The following is a 21,630-nucleotide window of genomic DNA, read 5'->3' on the forward strand; positions in this document are numbered from 1 at the left end:
CCCTGTGCAAAATTTCAACTAAATCGGAGCAAAAAATTGGCCTCTGTGGGCAAATGAGTGTAAATCGGGCGAAAGCTATATATGGGAGCTATATCTAAATCTGAACCGACTGGGCTGATATTTTGCAAGTTTTTCGAGACTCATAAAATATTCGGATGTACGGAATTTGAGGAAGATCGGTTGATATACACGCCAATTATGACCAGATCGGTGAAAAATATATATGGCAGCTATATCTAAATCTGAACCGATTTTTTCCAAAATCAATAGGGATCGTCTTTGAGCCGAAACAGGACCCTATACCAAATTTTAGGGCAGTCGGACTAAAACTGTGAGCTGTACTTTGCACACAAAAATACATCAACAGACAGACAGACGGACAGACAGACAGATAGACAGACAGACAGACAGACAGACGGACATCGCTAAATCGACTCAGAATTTAATTCTAAGACGATCGGTATACTAAACGATGGGTCTCAGACTTTTCCTTCTTGGCGTTACATACAAATGCACAAACTTATTATACCCTGTACCACAGTAGTGGTGAAGGGTATAAATATGGGAAACATTTAATTCTGAAGCAATTTTAAGGAAACTTCGCAAAAGTTTATTTATGATTTATCCCTCGATATATATGTATTAGAAGTTTAGGAAAATTAGAGTCATTTACACAACTTTTCGTCTAAGCAGTGGCGATTTAACAAGGAAAATGTTGGTATTTTGACCATTTTTGTGGAAATCAGAAAAACATATATATGGGAGCTATATCTAAATCTGAACCGATGTCAACCAAATTAGGCACGCATATCTACAATGCTAATTCTACTCCCTGTACAAAATTTCAACTAAATTGGAATTAAAAATTGGCCTCTGTGGTCATATGAGTGTAAATCGGGCGAAAGCTATATAAGGGAGATATATCCAAATCTGAACCGATTTCAACCAAATTTGGCACGCATAGTTACAATGCAATTTGAGGAAGGTCGGTTGATATAAACGCCAATTATGACCAGATCGGTGAAAAAAAAAAAAAAAAAAAATATATATATATATATATATATATATATATATATATATATATATATATATATATATATATATATATATATATATATATATATATATATATATATATATATATATATATACATATATATATATATATATATATATATATATATATATATATATATATATATATATATATATATATATATATATATATATATATATATATATATATATATATATATATATATATATATATATATATATATATATATATATATAATCAATAGGGATCGTCTTTGCGTCTCTTGGCGTTACATACAAATGCACAAACTTATTATACCCTGTACCACAGTAGTGGTGAAGGGTATAAAAAGAAAACAAAAAAAACTTTGGTCGAAGCAGGGATCGAACCCACGACCCTTGGCATGCAAGTCGGACGTAGCAACCATGTTTGTTTCTGTTAAATAAACTTTGTTTATTCGGTTCGTGGGCGCCGCAAGCTATGCTATATAAATATAACTTATATCGATAATTATCTATTGATGACCATAACATGTACATAGCTCAGTGGTTAGTGTGTTGACTTACAAAGTGCATGGTCCGCGGTTCGATTCTCCGTACAAGCGAAAGGTAAAAAAAATTTAAAAATTTATAAAATCGTATAATTTTTTCTACATTGTTGGTATTACAGGAAAAGGTGTTAAGAACTAAAAAACCTCGTGGATGCGAGAAAGATGTGAGGGAAAATGTAATAAGCAAGAGTCTTTATGAAATTGTTTTTACATCCTGGAAAAGAATAAACGTTTATCACAAAAAGTATGTACTTTTCTTCCAAATACACTTTGTTTGTCTAAAATTTCGTTTGGGAAGAAAGAATTATTTTTTGCGTGTAGATTTCGGCAAGACTTTACAGGAATAAGTTTGTTTTCATTTATAATTTTGATTAGTTAAGGAAAAGTAATCGCGAAAATAAAATGGTTTTCAACTTGTTGGCAAAACCGCCAACACACCATATACTTTTATTTAATGTTTTTAAAATTGTGTTAAAATTAAAATTATTTTTATGATAAGTGTACATATCCAACATACATTTATTTTTTATTTATATTCATATTAAATAACCATTTTCCCCTTTACATTGTGTTAAATACATTTTAACATATTTAATATGATTTAGATAAATATTTAAACTTATTTGCATTATGTTGAATATGTACTTATGCTATACATCAATAGTGTAGATATCATCAATGAATTTACATTTAACATTGCTCGTTGCTCATTTCATTCATATCAATCGCTTCATTGATAAAATATTCTCATTGATAAAAAGTTTCTCATTCTCTTTCTCTCAGTATGTTTATGCTTTGATTGAGTGATATGCAACAAATAACTGATCTTTAGCTTATTGTTGTTGTTCACTGATCAATGCATTACAACAGCACATCATTATCAATGAATGAGTGGTTTTTATCAATGAAAGCTTTATATTGAATGAAATTGAAGCATCAGCACTTTTGAATTAACAATTTATGGAGAGAAGTCACTCAATTCAAATTTTAAATCGAATTATAGTAACTCAAGTGGATTTTAAAATCAATTGATTCTTTTTCCATTTGGACCACTGAGCAGACAACATTATAAGTATCTCTACTAATTACATTAACTTGTAAAATTTTCTATTTTTTTTCAGCAAATAAATTGAATTTGATTTTGTACATTTTTTCTATTGAAAATAATTCGGTCTCCTTTTTTGGGGTTTAATTATATTTGGAAAATTTGCCGAAACCCGGGAATATTTCGCGTATTTTTTTTTCGGTTTTTTTATTGATTTTATTTTTGTGGAAATACTAAGTGAATCACGTGTTAATTATTTGGTTTAAGGCAAATCACGTGTATTTGATATCGGAATGGCGGATTTAGATGGAATAATACAAATGCAAAGAGATGCATTAGAATTGCTGAGGAAATATGAGCAGAGGTTTGATTCTAAACCAAATTCTCAAAAAACTTCGGGTTTTTTGTCCTCATTGGGACAACGAATTGATGATGTTTTCAACGTTTTTGAGAGCCAACTGTAACGATCCACCTTCACGGGCCCTGCTTCCTCCGAGATTGGCTACCTCCTTGCCGCCGGCCGTGCTCAGTCTTGGGCGGTTCTTGCTCTTTAGAAGCAGACACGGAATCATTATCATATAAGTAAAATAAGGTAGCTCTTTTGATAGGACACAGATGAGCAAAGAAGGGATATTAGAGAAAAATAGAAACTAAAAATTTTGAATGATGTTTGTTTAAAAGGGCTGCATTAGATGTCGACTTGCCGCCTATTCTTAAACCTCCCACTCAACCATATCAACATTTGTATGTTGACCTGCATTGCCATCTTCTACAATGAGTTTTTCCCCTTTCGTAAGGAAAACTAAAACTTAAAAATTCATTTCAATAGATTATATTTACATAAATATAGGGTAACAAATATTGCAAGAAAAATCCTGACTAAATAAAATTTATTAATAAAAGTTACTAAACGTACTAAAAATGACTTAGGAGAAATGTTTTAAATTTGACCGAAAGATAAAATTGATTCTTGAATTAGAACAAAATTAATCGTATATAATTAAAATCTGGCTAACATTTTATAGGTGTGATATAGTAAAATATTTAAATATTAAAGTGTAATTTTGAGCATATACAAAAATGAAATAAATAAATTTTGACTCACCAAATTAATCCTTAGTTGTCTCCAGGCCTGATGACTTCGGATCTATTGTTTTTTTTTAAAGGGTATAAAATCTATATTATATATATTTCAAAATTGCATAGCTCACGAGAAAGGTAAATTTTTATAAAAAAAATTATCTGATTAGTGGATAAGTGAAGTGAATTCTAATTTTTAGGTATACATTAACATTTATAAATTAAATAAAATCTTAAATGAAAATTGACTCAAATAAATTTAAAACATAAAAATTTGTTAATTATATCGATAAAGAAAAGTTATAATGTATTTAACTGAAATAATTCGGAAATAAAAAAATGTATTTTTATGAAAAAAAACCAAAATTATTCTAGGAATTCTCACATGGAGACAAACGTCTTCGTAAAGTTTTGTTAATGAAATAATTTGTCCTATTTCTCTTATGCAATTAATGAAATAAATCCCTCTATATGATCCTTGGTAATTAAATGTTCTCGCAATGTAGATGAAATATCTTGATATTCAAAAATCTGGGGTTTCCAGAAACCAACTGATTAGGAATCTTCACCAATATCAGCCCAATAGCCGGGAATCAAAAAGATGTTTCACATAAATCCTTTGCAGCGTTCTTGAGAAACTATCTCCCCACAAGGATATTGAAAATCCAAAATTTGTGATTGTCCTTCTTATTGATTGTATTCTTGAAAACTGGCAATATATCGAACGAAAATCATCAGCTTTCTCTGCCTTAATGGTCAGCAAGACAAAATTGGCAAACCCAAATGGAGTTTTCTAGTCCAGAATATTAGAACTAATTCAAAACGGCAGGAAATAATATTATCGATGATTTCACAGAATAAGTTCCTCAATAATTGTTTATATAATCAATCACTCGCGGTCACCAAGCTCTCTATAATCTACAAAATTTTTACTTTTGTTACAGAGTCTATTATCACACAAAAGCGACCGAACTATTCAAGTCTCAAATATCTTTTTTTTTCCTTCTTTTCTCATTTTATTTTGTCACAACCAAAATTCTCCAAACCAAAATCCAAAGCTTGCTATGGTTAGAAACAAAATTCTCAAGGCAAGTACAGGAGAACCAAATATATTCAAGAAAGTATTTTAAATTAGTAGTTGGCATAATGAAAGAAAAACTGATTTTTAAGAAAATCATGGCCTGCCTAGTTTTCTAAAATTATTTGGTATGAATTAAAAGCAAGTTAAATTTTCCAAAAATGCTTCAAAAAAAATCATGGCCTTCTTAAATTGTCCAAAAGCATATATCGAACGTAAATCTCATAATGAGGCAACTTAGCAACCACCAACTGAAATTTCGAATTATTAATTTGGAAACAACTAAAGTAGCAGTGCTACAAACTACACAAGGCCAAAAAAAAAAAAAAAAAAAAAAAAAAAAACTGTATTATTCCCAAATGTCCTTCAAATGGTAGGTGCCAATTTTTCCATTATATACGTCTCTCAACTCATACTGAACATTGCCTACTTTTCTCACAACCACTGCTCTTATCCCCGTTGGAGCTAATTTTGCATTAAAATGTTTAATTTGCGAGCTCTGGGGAAAGTTTCGGCGTATCACCTCTTGTCCAATATCTAGATGTCGATTCTTAGAACGCAAATTATATGTCCTTTCGTTTTTCTTGTAAGCGGCATTCATCTTTGCCAGTATTGAATCCCTGAGTATTGTAAATTTATCCATTCGTTCAATTTGTGCATCGTTCTCATTTAACAACTTCAACTTCCTTAAGAGTTGAAAGTCCTTCCCATGCTTAATCATATTCTGACCAAAAATTACCTGATAAGGTGTCATTCCTATTGTCTGATGAACTGTATTGCGCAAGGCACAATTTACACTTGGCAAAAATCTGTCCCATAGTCGATGGTCCTCCTTTACATAAGACCTCAAAGCAGCATTTACACTTCTGTTTACCCTTTCGCTAGCATTAGCTTGCGGGTTGTGTACAGCCGTATATTGATGCCTTATTCCAAATTCCAAAAGAAGATCTTCGAATTCTTTGCTTTTAAATTGAGTACCATTATCCGTAACTATAACCTCAGGCACACCATAGCAAGTAAATATTTCCTCCTTCAAGTAAGTAGAAATTGGTTTGGCTAATAATTTGCGCAATGGCTTTAGAAATGAAAATTTAGAAAAATGATCCAAAACAATTAGTATACCAGTATGTCCATTTCGAGTTCGGGGAAAAGGCCCCAGAATGTCAACGTACAATCGTTGAAATGGTCTTTCACTTTGCACCATCTGCCCCATAGGTGGTCTTAAAACAGTTGTAGGTATTTTACTCGTTCTGCAAATTTCACATTTTCCTATAAAATTTCTCACATCTATTACTAGACCTGGCCAATAGAAATGTCTTCTTAATAACTCGATTGTTTTAGCAATGCCACAATGCGAAGACGATGGTATACTATGAGCTGCATAAATAACTTGTTTACGCAATTCCGTAGGTATTAATAGTTTCCATGCCCCAATGTCATAGTCATTTTCCGATGAAAATTTGGTCCTTTTGAAAATATATTTTCCTTCCACTTTGAAATCGGGGAAGGGAGACCTAAGCAGTTCCTCGCGCAATCTGCTATATTGCACTCCGAGAAAAGCAGATGATTCCAAATCCACTGATGGTACTACCTCAATTTCCACAGCACTAACTTCATTCTCAAACATGCGAGACAGTGCGTCCGGAACGACATTATCCTTACCACGCCTGTGCTCAATAGTAAAATTGAAGCCCTGTAGCCGCAAAGACCACCTTGCCAAACGTCCTGACAAGTCGGTCTGTCGCATCAACCATTTAAGGCTGGCGTGATCCGTCACAACCTTAAACTCATGCCCCTCAATGTCAGACCGGAATTTCTTCACAGCCAGCACAACGGCTAAACATTCCAATTCTGTAATTGTATAGTTTCGTTGAGCTTTGTTGAGTTTCTGAGACATGTAGGCAATTGGTCTCTCAACCCCATCCTTATCCTCCTGTGCCAACACCGCCCCAATACCAACGGTGCTTGCATCACATTGCAACACGAACGGTCTAGAAAAATCAGCATGTGCCAAAATAGGAGCACTACACAGCCTTGATTTAAGACTCTCGAATGATACTTGAGCCTCTTTTGACCAATTAAATTTCTTTTTCTTTGATAAAAGTTCCGTCAGTGGAAACGTGCAAGTCGAAAAGTCGCTAATAAAACGTCGGTACCATCCGACCATACCTAAGAACTGGCGAAGGGATCGGATGTTAGTTGGAGTAGGGAATTCTGAGATAGCTTTTACCTTATCAGGATCGACCTTTAAAGCTCCATCTCCAACAATATATCCCAAATAACGTACATTTGCGATAGCAAAACAACTCTTTTTCACATTTATTGTGAGACCTGCCTTCCTAAGTTGCATGGCAACTTGTTGAAGATGTTGTAGGTGGTCCTCAAAGCTTTCAGACATAATCAATAGATCGTCTAAATAGACGAAAACATGAGATTTCATGTTGTAGGGAATTACAATGTCCATTAGGCGGCACATTGTTTGGGGTGCATTGCACAACCCAAATGGCATTCTTTTGAATTGATATAGTGGTCTGTTAGGAATTGTGAAAGCAGTTTTAGGTCTTGAAGAATCATCCAATTTTATCTGCCAAAAGGCATCTTTAAGATCCACTTTGGAGATAAAATTTACAGATGGTAGTCGCGAAAGAATACCCTCAATATTGGGTATCGGGTACGAATCTTTAACTGTGACAGAGTTAAGTTTCCTGCTATCGACGCAAAATCTAACCTTGTCCGGTTTAACGATTAAAACCCCTGGTGATGACCAAGGCGACTGTGGACATTCCTCTAAAGGGTGATTTGTTAAGAGCTTGATAACTTTTTTTTAAAAAAAAACGCATAAAATTTGCAAAATCTCATCGGTTCTTTATTTGAAACGTTAGATTGGTCCATGACATTTACTTTTTGAAGATAATTTCATTTAAATGTTGACCGCGGCTGCGTCTTAGGTGGTCCATTCGGAAAGTCCAATTTTGGGCAACTTTTTCGAGCATTTCGGCCGGAATAGCCCGAATTTCTTCGGAAATGTTGTCTTCCAAAGCTGGAATAGTTGCTGGCTTATTTCTGTAGACTTTAGACTTGACGTAGCCCCACAAAAAATAGTCTAAAGGCGTCAAATCGCATGATCTTGGTGGCCAACTTACCGGTCCATTTCTTGAGATGAATTGTTCTCCGAAGTTTTCCCTCAAAATGGCCATAGAATCGCGAGCTGTGTGGCATGTAGCGCCATCTTGTTGAAACCACATGTCAACCAAGTTCAGTTCTTCCATTTTTGGCAACAAAAAGTTTGTTAGCATCGAACGATAGCGATCGCCATTCACCGTAACGTTGCGTCCAACAGCATCTTTGAAAAAATACGGTCCAATGATTCCACCAGCGTACAAACCACACCAAACAGTGCATTTTTCGGGATGCATGGGCAGTTCTTGAACGGCTTCTGGTTGCTCTTCACTCCAAATGCGGCAATTTTGCTTATTTACGTAGCCATTCAACCAGAAATGAGCCTCATCGCTGAACAAAATTTGTCGATAAAAAAGCGGATTTTCTGCCAACTTTTCTAGGGCCCATTCACTGAAAATTCGACGTTGTGGCAGATCGTAAGTCTATTCATGATGAAATGTCAAAGCATACTGAGCATCTTTCTCTTTGACACCATGTCTGAAATCCCACGTGATCTGTCAAATACTAATGCATGAAAATCCTAACCTCAAAAGAATCACCCTTTATAACCCCCAAAGAAAGCATGCGATCGATTTCAGCACAGAGAATTTTTTCTCTGGCTGGAGATATCGGGTAATACCTCTGCTTAATTGGTTTTGACTCACCAGTATCAATATGGTGCTCCACCAAATGTATACAACCAAGACCTTCTTTTTCGGAATTCGGAAATAGTCCGATGATAGTGTCCAATTTTCGCTTCTCTTCTTGGGACAGATCTATAAAAACAGAGTCAGTCCTTTCACAGTAAAGCTCGTCAACTTCCTTACCTATAGATATGGAAATATTAAACTTACTCCAAAAATCTATACCACATATCAAGTCCTGCTTTATTGTATTAATGACTAAGAATTCGAACCTACACTGTCGACTATCCATCGTAAATTCAAGATTCACGACTCCTGACACTTGTTGAATCTGTCCGTCAGCAGTTTTAACATTCCCACGACATTTCCTAAAATTCGCAGAATTCTGAACCTGTCTTGCCAAACTACCCCCAATGACGCTCTTATTAGCGCCGCTGTCTAGTAGAGCTAAATATAACTTACCTTCAATATTTAAAGGTAAAAAAGGTCGTGAATCCAAATTCTTGCTCACTATAGCCGCTATTTTGTATTTCTTAAATTTCTTCAATTCCTTCCAATAATTATGCATTCTAATAGCACTTCTAGTAGCTTTGGCATTGATAACGCTCGTCACATCGGGTAAATAAGTATATCCTAATTTAGCAATATTAATTGATTTGTTACTATCCGGGTATACTGTCTCATTCGGTACTAATCCTAACTCCTCCGTTAATGATTCCTTCCTTGTGCTCGTCACATCGGGTAAATAAGTATATCCTAATTTAGCAATATTAATTGAATGGTTACTATCCTGGTATACTGTCTCATTTGGTACTAATCCTAACTCCTCCTTTAATGATTCTTTCTTTGTGATCTCGGATGTCCTTTTCGGAGGACATCCTTTTGCACGTTTCCCGAACCCTGACACTTTGGACAAGACGGTTTATATGCATCCCTTAGTCTACAACCATAACAGAAGACAGTTTTATCTTTTAAGCAGTCTTTGTATAAATGCCCATTCGTATCACAGTTCCAACAAACTACATTCTGGTGTATTTCTAAGATATCCCCATCAAAGAATTCATTTTCGTCTTCTAAATCCCCATCAATCTCAGCTATATGATTTCTTTGACGTACCTGTCTACTGCCGTGTTGAAACTGAGTATCGCGTACAAATTTCTCGTGTCTCCGAACTGCCTTACGTAAATCTGATATGTGAAATATATCGAGATGTAATAATTCGTGCCTGATCTCAGTCCGAAGATTACGTATTAATGTCTCGCAGAGTTCACTATCTGTCAAAGGAGTCTGTAGTTTGTCGGCTAAAGAAACTATCGCCTCATGATATTCGTCAAAGGATTCATCTGCCCTCTGCTTTCGGCGTCGAATGTCATCCTTTATGTCGAAGTCATTGTAAAAATCCTTAAATTGGGCCCTTAAAGACTCGGAAAAGCTTATCCAAGTGAAATTACTGTTTCGACGATGGTACCTCCAGTACCATTCTAAAGCCCTGTTCTCAAACAAAATGTGTACATTTCTACATAAAACTTCAAAGTCTCCACCAAGTGTATTGTTAGTCATTATCTGTACTCGATATATAAATTCGTCTATCGGCATATCTCGATTACCGCCAGAAAAAGACAGTTTCCAATTCCGAATAATATTCAATGCTTTCTCTGCATTGTCACATATAAATGAAAGTCTGTCATGACGTTCCGTTGTTCCAGACACATGGGAACGTAAATTCCTGGCCCCTCCATCTGTGTTGAAATTCATATTCCGTAACATCTCTCCTACTTCCCTAACAATTGACGCCGTGAGATCTCCTCGTACTTCCGAAATAGAATTGGATATCATCCTACGAACACTCCCTTCATCTATCCTCAAAGGGGATCCTGTACGTTCACTTGCTCTATCCTCCTGTGTTCGAGATGCCACGTTATCTACAGTATTAGGACAATCCCTGACCGACCCATCAACATTCCTAGGCGGGATTCTCAAATTCATATCATGTGTATCTCCATCCGGAGATGGTGAAGCTATTTCTCGATTCCTTCTGTTACCGCGAGTCATAGATCTAGTTCTGTGTCCAATAGGACTACCATTTCCATCGCCTCCTGCCCCGTGAGTAGGATTTCGATTTCTTGTTCTGTCCAAACTATGTACCACACTCATCTTTTGCAAACACTAGCAATCAACTAATTACGTATGGAAATGAATCGCGAAGAAAATAAACCAAAATTATAAATCACACAATTATAAAATACACAGGAAACAAATTATTTCACCCAAATCCGTAAATTTGAAAAAGAAAAAAAAAATCTTTAAAGGGAAAAAACTAGCTATTATTCTAATAAATATAACGAATTAAATTATTTCACAAAATTTTCAAAATTTATTACTACTCAGTGTAAAAACCCAAAAAGTAAAGATGGCTGAAACATCATTGTACATTACAAAAACCGTAGAAGTGAAAGTGAAACCTATTTTATGGTATACTAACCAGACTACATACTCCAAATAGTACAATTCCATTAAATACGGACCACTTTACGAAAATTGTATATCCCAACACCAGTATCAGAGTAAACATTCGACAATAGATCAAAATTTAAATCTCAATGACACCAGACTCGAAAGTATAGGTAGCGAAAGGTACAAGAAAATGAAAAGAAAGTAGTATAAAGAAAGATGTATTACTATTGGTCAAAATGGTATGAAAACCGCACATGCTATACTCAAAAATCCGATAATGGCCTATAGAACACTAAGAAAGAAAAGAAAAATAATTTTGAGGACCAGCATTTAGGTGTCATGATACTGAAATCTCGAATTCCTACGATACATAAGAATACGACCAGTTGCTGGGCCCCACGTTGGGCGCCATTTAATATATGTAACGATCCACCTTCACGGGCCCTGCTTCCTCCGAGATTGGCTACCTCCTTGCCGCCGGCCGTGCTCAGTCTTGGGCGGTTCTTGCTCTTTAGAAGCAGACACGGAATCATTATCATATAAGTAAAATAAGGTAGCTCTTTTGATAGGACACAGATGAGCAAAGAAGGGATATTAGAGAAAAATAGAAACTAAAAATTTTGAATGATGTTTGTTTAAAAGGGCTGCATTAGATGTCGACTTGCCGCCTATTCTTAAACCTCCCACTCAACCATATCAACATTTGTATGTTGACCTGCATTGCCATCTTCTACAATGAGTTTTTCACCTTTCGTAAGGAAAACTAAAACTTAAAAATTCATTTCAATAGATTATATTTACATAAATATAGGGTAACAAATATTGCAAGAAAAATCCTGACTAAATAAAATTTATTAATAAAAGTTACTAAACGTACTAAAAATGACTTAGGAGAAATGTTTTAAATTTGACCGAAAGATAAAATTGATTCTTGAATTAGAACAAAATTAATCGTATATAATTAAAATCTGGCTAACATTTTATAGGTGTGATATAGTAAAATATTTAAATATTAAAGTGTAATTTTGAGCATATACAAAAATGAAATAAATAAATTTTGACTCACCAAATTAATCCTTAGTTGTCTCCAGGCCTGATGACTTCGGATCTATTGTTTTTTTTTAAAGGGTATAAAATCTATATTATATATATTTCAAAATTGCATAGCTCACGAGAAAGGTAAATTTTTATAAAAAAAATTATCTGATTAGTGGATAAGTGAAGTGAATTCTAATTTTTAGGTATACATTAACATTTATAAATTAAATAAAATCTTAAATGAAAATTGACTCAAATAAATTTAAAACATAAAAATTTGTTAATTATATCGATAAAGAAAAGTTATAATGTATTTAACTGAAATAATTCGGAAATAAAAAAATGTATTTTTATGAAAAAAAACCAAAATTATTCTAGGAATTCTCACATGGAGACAAACGTCTTCGTAAAGTTTTGTTAATGAAATAATTTGTCCTATTTCTCTTATGCAATTAATGAAATAAATCCCTCTATATGATCCTTGGTAATTAAATGTTCTCGCAATGTAGATGAAATATCTTGATATTCAAAAATCTGGGGTTTCCAGAAACCAACTGATTAGGAATCTTCACCAATATCAGCCCAATAGCCGGGAATCAAAAAGATGTTTCACATAAATCCTTTGCAGCGTTCTTGAGAAACTATCTCCCCACAAGGATATTGAAAATCCAAAATTTGTGATTGTCCTTCTTATTGATTGTATTCTTGAAAACTGGCAATATATCGAACGAAAATCATCAGCTTTCTCTGCCTTAATGGTCAGCAAGACAAAATTGGCAAACCCAAATGGAGTTTTCTAGTCCAGAATATTAGAACTAATTCAAAACGGCAGGAAATAATATTATCGATGATTTCACAGAATAAGTTCCTCAATAATTGTTTATATAATCAATCACTCGCGGTCACCAAGCTCTCTATAATCTACAAAATTTTTACTTTTGTTACAGAGTCTATTATCACACAAAAGCGACCGAACTATTCAAGTCTCAAATATCTTTTTTTTTTCCTTCTTTTCTCATTTTATTTTGTCACAACCAAAATTCTCCAAACCAAAATCCAAAGCTTGCTATGGTTAGAAACAAAATTCTCAAGGCAAGTACAGGAGAACCAAATATATTCAAGAAAGTATTTTAAATTAGAAGGGTTTTAGACGATGCAATAATTGCATGCAATAATTGCAAGCAATTCTTGTTTGTAGGCAAACGGGGGAGAGAAGCAAAGGGGGTAGAAAAAATTGCATGTTTTCCGTTCCTCTTGCAATTTTTTGACATTTCTCTTTACTGTCGTTTGTACTCTTGTTCATTTGCTTTATTTGTATTCGGCTTTCAACGTGTTGATGTGTTTTAAAAATTTAAAAATATACGTGTTGTGGTGTTGTCAAAACATTTCCAAAAAGAAAAAATAAAATATGTGGAATAGAGAACTGGTGGAGCTTTTACTTATAAAATACTCTATGATGATATGTATTTTATTGTTACGAATGATAATGTATTTTATTGTTACGAATTACCAATTAAAGAAGATTGAGCGAATAAACGTCAAAAAATTTCAAGTGTATTGCATGTAAAATTGCAACGTATAAATGCTGATGTGTTAAGAAGCAACTTTAAAAGAGAATACATAAAATTGCACGCAACGAAATTGCATCATCTAAAACCCCTCTTAGTAGTTGGCATAATGAAAGAAAAACTGATTTTTAAGAAAATCATGGCCTGCCTAGTTTTCTAAAATTATTTGGTATGAATTAAAAGCAAGTTAAATTTTCCAAAAATGCTTCAAAAAAAATCATGGCCTTCTTAAATTGTCCAAAAGCATATATCGAACGTAAATCTCATAATGAGGCAACTTAGCAACCACCAACTGAAATTTCGAATTATTAATTTGGAAACAACTAAAGTAGCAGTGCTACACAACATCAGGAGATTTTACAAAGGGTCCACGATGAAGCCTTGAATGCCTCTGATGTTCCCTATTTAGCGGACGATTTATATTTTGATTTCTCCGATTTGTACTTTACATTTAGGGGTAAAATTATTGATTCTTTGCCTCAGCAATCGGCATCTCATTCTCCATTTGCCAGCACATTCGCAGTTCCAAATAATCGCTCTGATACGACTATAGGGGTTGACGCAAGGCTTCCTAAAATTTCATTGCCATCATTTTCAGGTGAGTATATGGAATGGATTTCTTTCCGTGACATATATTCATCCCTTGTTCACAATAACGAGTCACTTACTAAAATACAGAAATTTTACTATTTGAGGGGTACTCTTAGTGGTGAGGCCGCGAGTTTAATTAGGAGTATTTCTGCTACTGAAGCTAACTATGATTCCGCGTGGAAAATTCTGGAATCAAGGTACCACAACAAAAGAATAATAGTTAGCAATTTAGTTGGCAGACTTTATGGTTTAGATAAGTCTGATGGTGGATTTCAGTCCATCAAAAGGCTTCTTGATTCTGCCAGAGAATGTTTGTCTTCTCTAGATAATTTGGGAGTAGACACCGGAAGCTGGGATCCGTTATTGATTCATTTGCTATCCCAAAAACTTGATCTTCCAACCAGGAAAGATTGGGAGCAATCGTTAAGGTCTTCCACTGAAATTCCATCTCGCAGGGAGATGTTTGATTTCCTTGAGTGGACATTCAGAACCCTTGAATCTTTAAATAACGATTTTCACACTTCGGGGAATAATTCTAAGATAAAAAAGACTTCCTGCCATTCGGGCAAATTATTGAAGGCAAAGGTGAATTCGTGCGCACATTGTGGTAAACCCCATTTGATATCGAAATGTTTTAAGTTTTTGGCATTACCTTTGGCTATGAGATATGAATTTATATCACAGAGGAAACTTTGCCGTAATTGCCTTAGTACGGGACATAGTCATGATAACTGCCCCTCGCCTTTCCGTTGCATTTCATGCAAAGAATTGCATCACTCTATATTGCATTCGGATGGAGTGGAGAACTTGAATCAAGCTTTGACACAGTCTCCATCTTCATCGAATGATAATAGCATTGTTCCGAATCCGGTCACATCTCATACGACCAGCGCTTTTGGAGCAGTTTTGCTATATACGATACGTCTTGTTGTCAATGCTAACAGTGGTCGCTTTCACTTGAGAGCACTCTTGGACCCTGGTTCACAGGGCAGCCTTATATCTGAATCTGCGGTACAGTTAATAGGACTTAGAAAGGTTAGATCTCATCATCGAGTAATTGGCATTGGAGAAGGTAATTCGACTTTGTCCAAGTTTTTTGTGAACGTCGAATTGTTTTCCCGTACGAACAAGCCAGTCATGAATTGTAGGGCTTTAGTTTTGTCTAATCTCTCATCATACACCCCAGATCCATCGTCAAGACACATAACGATGCCCAATATCGAAATGGACAGTCTTGCCGATCCTCTTTTTTATAATTCCGATAGAATTGACATGATTTTAGGTTCTGATGTTATTTCCAGGATTCAGATACCCACTGAATCATTTGTCCATGGAAATTTATTTTTCCAAAATACGCATTTTGGATGGGTTTTTACGGGTTCTGACGAATCTGTGTCAATTAATGGTATTCATATACACAATTTGGGTCTTGAGACTATACTCCGATCCTTTTGGGAGCAGGAGGAGGTAACCATGAATCGGCATTTAACGGAAGAAGAGACTTCTTGCGATGCATACTTTCGAGCCACTACAAAACGAAGTTCATCCGGTCGATACATGGTTTATTTACCATTTAAATCATTATGTCATGGCAATATATTTCCTGTTGTTGATAACAATCATTTCAATGCGCTGAAGCGTTTTAGGCAGTTGGAAATTTCTTTTTCGAAGCGTCCTCAGTATAGTGTAGGTTATAAGGAGTTTATGAAGGAATATGAGTTATTGGGACATATGTCCAAAGTGGGAGTTTACCCCAAAGATATTCGTCATAACTCCTATTTTTTACCCCATCATGGTGTGTTCAAAGAGGATAGCACTACCACAAAATTGCGTGTAGTTTTTGATGGCAGCAGTCATCATAACAATAAGGAATCTCTCAATGATTTGTTATCTCCAGGTCCTGCTCTACAAAATGACCTCCCCAAAGTTTTGACGCATTGGAGAGGGCATAAGATAGCATTCTGTGCGGATATCGAGAAAATGTTCCGGCAGATAGATGTCTATCCGGAACATCGCAGATTTCAACAGATAATTTGGCGTTATGACCCTCTCGATGATATTAGTATTTACGAACTCAACACGGTTACATATGGAACCACTTCAGCTCCATATTTGGCCATAAGGGTGTTGAAAAAACTGGCGGAGGATTTTGAATCTGAATTTCCTGAGGCATCTCGAATATTGGTAGAAGATTCATATGTCGATGACATTTTGTCTGGTGCTGATTCATTTGAAAATGCCACCAGATTGCAAAGGGATTTGTGCTCCCTATTGAGAAATGGGGGATGCAATCTTAGAAAATGGATTACAAACATTCTCTAACATTGGATTTTGATCAAAGTCATATTGTCAAGACCCTTGGTATTCAGTGGAATACGTGCGACGACTGTTTTTTCTTTAAATCCCAATTGACTGAGCCTATGCTAGCCACGAAACGATCGATTCTTTTGGAGGCTGCACGACTTTATGACCCACTTGGTTGGCTAACCCCGACAACTGTTATCGCTAAGTCCATTTTTAAGAGCTTATGGGAGCATGGGATCGACTGGGATTCTGAAATCCCAGATATAATCCAGTCCCAGTGGTTTTCATATAGAGAATCGCTACCAAAACTTGCCAATCTAAAAATTCCTAGATGGATTGGGCTGTGTCCTGGAACGAAAATTGAATTTCATTGCTTTTGTGACGCCTCGTCTATTGCATATGCAGCTGTTGTATATGCTAGAGTGGTGGCAGCGGATGGCACTCACGTCAATATTATTCAGGCTAAGTCGAAAATTTCACCAATAAAGACCATTACAATTCCTCGTTTGGAATTGTGTGCGGCCTCATTATTGGTTAAACTGACACGAAAAGTTATGGGCTCTTTCAGGAGCACAGATGTTTCCAGTATTTATTATTGGAGTGACAGTTCGACTGTTCTTAGTTGGCTAAGGAAATCTCCATCGAACTGGAACGTCTTTGTGGCTAATAGAGTCGCTGATATTCAACGGTTTACAAATCCACTTGATTGGAGATATGTACCATCCACATTAAATCCAGCAGATATAGCCTCTCGTGGGATTTTACCAGGGGACTTGGTTGAAAACAAGACGTGGTGGAATGGTCCACAATTTCTTTATGATCCACCTGCTTTCTGGCCTGAAAATCTTTCCAATTTATACACTTCCGATGAAGAAAGAAAGAAAAAAATTGTCGCTCACACATCGGAGACATCAACGTACCCGGAGCTCCTTTTGAAATTTTCTAGTCTCCCGAAGTTACTTCGGGTGACTTCATTATGTCTACGTTTTGCACATAATTGCATATACAAGGAGAAGAGAAAATATGGTATTCTATCATTTTCTGAAACTTGGCACTCATTGCTTGTTTTAGTGAAGCTTTCTCAAAAGACTGATTTCCCTACTGAAATCAAACTTTTATCTTCAAAGCGACAAATTGGCCATGGCCCAATTCTGAAACTTATGCCATTTCTTGATAATGAAGGTATTTTGAGAGTTGGAGGACGACTCCAAAACTCCAACTTTTCATTTGATAGGAAACATCCCATTTTATTATCGAAATCGAATCCACTATCCACATTAATTATTTCGGACGCTCATGAGCGAACACTTCATGGTGGCTTATCCTTAACTATGTCTTATGTGTCTAGAAAATTTTGGATTATATCTGGGAATCAACTTTGTAAAACAATCATTCACAAATGTATTGTTTGTTTTAGACACTCAGCAAAGTCGGCGCAACAAATAATGGGCAATTTGCCAAGTGTACGATTGAAACCAGTTCGTCCATTTAAGCACAGCGGTGTTGATTATGCTGGCCCTATAACGATAAAAGCTTCGTCGGTAAGATCTTCCGCCACTTCGAAAGGTTATATTTGTTTATTTGTGTGTATGGTCACAAAAGCCATACATTTGGAAGCAGTGTCAGACCTTACCACGAATGCCTTTCTAGCGGCTTTTAGGCGTTTCATTTCACGTAGAGGCGCTTGTACTGACCTATATTCTGATTGTGGCACAAATTTCATAGGTGCCTCAAAAGAACTTAAGGTAATTTATAATAAGAATGAAAAAGCTATGCCAAAGAATTTGTTGCAGGCCCTTAGCCAAAACGAGACGAACTGGCATTTCAATCCTCCAGCATCACCAAACTTTGGCGGCCTCTGGGAAGCAGGCGTAAAATCTGCCAAATTTCACTTAAAACGTATCATGGGTGATAGAGTTTTGAATTTTGAAGAGTTAACGACTTTGCTTTGTCAGATTGAAAGTTGTCTTAACTCTCGGCCACTGGCACCTCTATCAGCTGATCCATCTGATTTGGATTTCCTTACTCCAGCTCATTTTTTAATCGGAGAACCGACCAACTGTATACAAGAACCATCTTTGTTGGACACCAATATCAATCATCTTTCTAGATGGAAATGCGTGGAAAAACTCAAACAACATTTTTGGAAGAGGTGGCACGGTGAGTACCTAAATCGACTTCAAGCTCGACCCAAATGGTTAAAACCCAGAGCGGAAGCCAAAGTTGGTGATCTGGTTCTCGTATCCGACGAAAAAAGTGGTCCTGGGCAATGGAATGTGGGCCGTATTCAAGAGATTTTTCCTGGTCAAGACGGACATACAAGGGTAGTATCAATCCTTTCAAAAAATAAAGTTTATAAAAGGCCTATTTCTAAAATTTGTTTTTTTCCAGAAATTTCACACAACTGGTCAACATTAGCATCACCAAAAGAGTAAACCTATTCATGATCACAACAACAATCTCTAAACTATCACTCAACATCATCTTCATCCATTCTCAATCAAAAAGGATAAACCAGTTCTCAATCGCTGTGAGTCGGAGCATAGCGGAGCTTAAGGCTCGACTAAAATACTCCCAACGACTGGTAATCCTGTACAACCTCATCTGGAAAAACTTTCGTTCTTCAGGGGGGAGAATGTTGGCAAAACCGCCAACACACCATATACTTTTATTTAATGTTTTTAAAATTGTGTTAAAATTAAAATTATTTTTATGATAAGTGTACATATCCAACATACATTTATTTTTTATTTATATTCATATTAAATTACCATTTTCCCCTTTACATTGTGTTAAATACATTTTAACATATTTAATATGATTTAGATAAATATTTAAACTTATTTGCATTATGTTGAATATGTACTTATGCTATACATCAATAGTGTAGATATCATCAATGAATTTACATTTAACATTGCTCGTTGCTCATTTCATTCATATCAATCGCTTCATTGATAAAATATTCTCATTGATAAAAAGTTTCTCATTCTCTTTCTCTCAGTATGTTTATGCTTTGATTGATACTATTTACATTAACTTGTAAAATTTTCTATTTTTTTTTTCAGCAAATAAATTGAATTTGATTTTGTACATTTTTTCTATTGAAAATAATTCGGTCTCCTTTTTTGGGGTTTAATTAAATTTGGAAAATTTGTAAACGATCTTTAACGTAACACAACTCGAAAAAGGAACATAGTACACACCTTAAAACAAAGATTTCCTGCAGATTCTCCAGCGCTGTCATTATTTTGCTTCACCCTTCAATTATGCTGAAACTAAGCGTGGAAGAATTTACTAAAATCAAATCAAAAAGTTTTTTAAATTGAATAAAGTTTTTAATCTTTGCTTCAATTTTTTTTTCATTAAAATTAGGACACGAATGTGGAAAATTTGAATTCTTCAGTTAAAGTTCCTTAAAGTAAAGAAAAATATTTTTGATAATCTCTAAAAAGATTGGACATCACCCAAGGAAGTGTTGTATGATTTCCGTTTCCCGAAGATTGCAAATCGTAACGGCTTTATTCATATGTATATCGCAAGTACACTGAAAAAGCATGCCCGGTTCCAAAGATTTTGTCTTTACATTTACAATTTTACAATTTTGGTATTGATTCCGAGCCAAAGAAGCGGAGAATACAAGTAAGGATACTTTTAAGACACAATTCTCTTTTAAATTTGGGTTTTGTGTACTTGCTTCTAGGAAGCAAATTTTAATTTTTCGTTTTTTCAGCTTTTTTTCTTCATATGCTATCAAAGTCTTTTAAAAACGAGTCAACGACAACTTTATTTTCCAAATTCAGATTCGACTTCCAGTAGAAATTATGCTAGGTTTCAAGTAAAAAATATCTTTAAAATAAAGTGTTGAAAAACATGTCCCATATTTGAATGATTTTTTGCTTAGTAGTCAAGATGCAAAACGACATCAAATTTAAAGATAATTTAATTAATTTTAAAGAATTTAAAGTCAATTTGACCTTATTCCAATTTTTTTTCTTTCATGTTATGATACCCATTTTTAAGTAAAATCACTTAATTATAAGGACAATACGACTTCATTGAAAAGTTTATCGACTTTTGGACAAGGAAAAAAGCTTTATATTAGAGAAATGCGTCTTTTATGCTAAGCAAAATTTGCATTCGTATTTTAAAGACATGAAATCTTTGACCTCACGACAATATTTTTTCCAGTTTAGGTAATGAAAAATCTGTAAATGTTATCTGTATTTTAATTTTAATTTCGTTGATCCTGGATTTTAAGCTAGATAGCCCCCTAAAATAATTATTTACTTTAAAGAAGCCGTATTTTTGGCTCGGAATCAATATCAAAATCTTTGGTTCCAAGGTTTGGTTTATGAGTGTATAGATGGATTTGAGCCGGAAGCAGAAATTTGATATAGTCTTCGGAAAAAAACTACCGCGGAGCACTTGTCAAACTTGCAGCTTTGAGATGTAAGGAAAAAAGTGAAATGATTTTCCTTTCATACAGGAAGCTCTAAGTATTTCCATGTACTACGGCAACAATTGAAAAATCTTTCCGCAATTTGCGTACGTTTAATACTTGGCTATGTCCGTCGTAAACGGACGGCAACAAAATGAAACGGAAACGGAAACGTTCACGAAAAATCAAAACGGAATGCTCACGGTTTCGCCCCACGGACGTTCACGATTTTATGAACGCTAGACGTTCATATGGCAACTCCTTCGGTGGTGCAATGTGCTGAGCGTAAGGTGCAGGCAATCTAGGTTCGAATTTTTATACACTTCACCACGACTGTGGTACAAAACAAGCTATCGACTTGAAAGCTGGCACAAGTAGTTGTTATTGATGTAGGTCGGATGGTACTGAAAATGGGCCATATCGGTCCACTTTCACGTATAGCCCCCATATAAACGGACCCCCAAATTTGGCTTGCGATTGCTTTAAGAGAAGCAAATTTCATACGATCCGGCTGAAATTTGGTACATGGTGTTGGTATATGGTCTCTAACAATCATGCAAAAATTGGCCAACATCGGTCCATAACTATATATAGCCTCTATATAAACCGATCCCCCGATTTGGCTTGCGGAGACTCTAAGTG

The 21,630-nt window shown here is 35.2% G+C and overlaps 1 protein-coding gene and 1 long non-coding RNA gene across 2 annotated transcripts; both read left to right on the plus strand.

Moving 5' to 3' along the window:
* The first annotated feature begins 2,642 nt into the window (after nucleotides 1–2,642).
* LOC142239905 (uncharacterized) lies at nucleotides 2,643–18,549 on the plus strand. The gene is made up of 3 exons (XM_075311648.1): nucleotides 2,643–2,658; nucleotides 17,965–18,480; nucleotides 18,546–18,549. The coding sequence occupies exons 2-3, from the start codon at nucleotides 17,993–17,995 to the stop codon at nucleotides 18,547–18,549; spliced, it is 492 nt and encodes a 163-aa protein (XP_075167763.1). The 5' UTR covers nucleotides 2,643–2,658; nucleotides 17,965–17,992.
* Nucleotides 18,550–18,571: 22 nt separating this feature from the next.
* LOC142238769 (uncharacterized) lies at nucleotides 18,572–19,332 on the plus strand. The gene is made up of 2 exons (XR_012722811.1): nucleotides 18,572–18,871; nucleotides 18,939–19,332. It is a non-coding gene; the product is annotated as an uncharacterized LOC142238769 (long non-coding RNA).
* Nucleotides 19,333–21,630: the final 2,298 nt, after the last annotated feature.

The sequence above is a fragment of the Haematobia irritans genome, chromosome 5 (genome assembly GCF_050003625.1).
Source record: "Haematobia irritans isolate KBUSLIRL chromosome 5, ASM5000362v1, whole genome shotgun sequence".
In the NCBI taxonomy this organism is placed as follows: domain Eukaryota; kingdom Metazoa; phylum Arthropoda; class Insecta; order Diptera; family Muscidae; genus Haematobia; species Haematobia irritans.

Coding starts and splice junctions, on each gene's coding strand:
- LOC142239905 (XM_075311648.1), top strand. CDS start 17,993: ATGGGCAATTTGCCAAGTGTACGATTGAAACCAGTTCGTCCATTTAAG.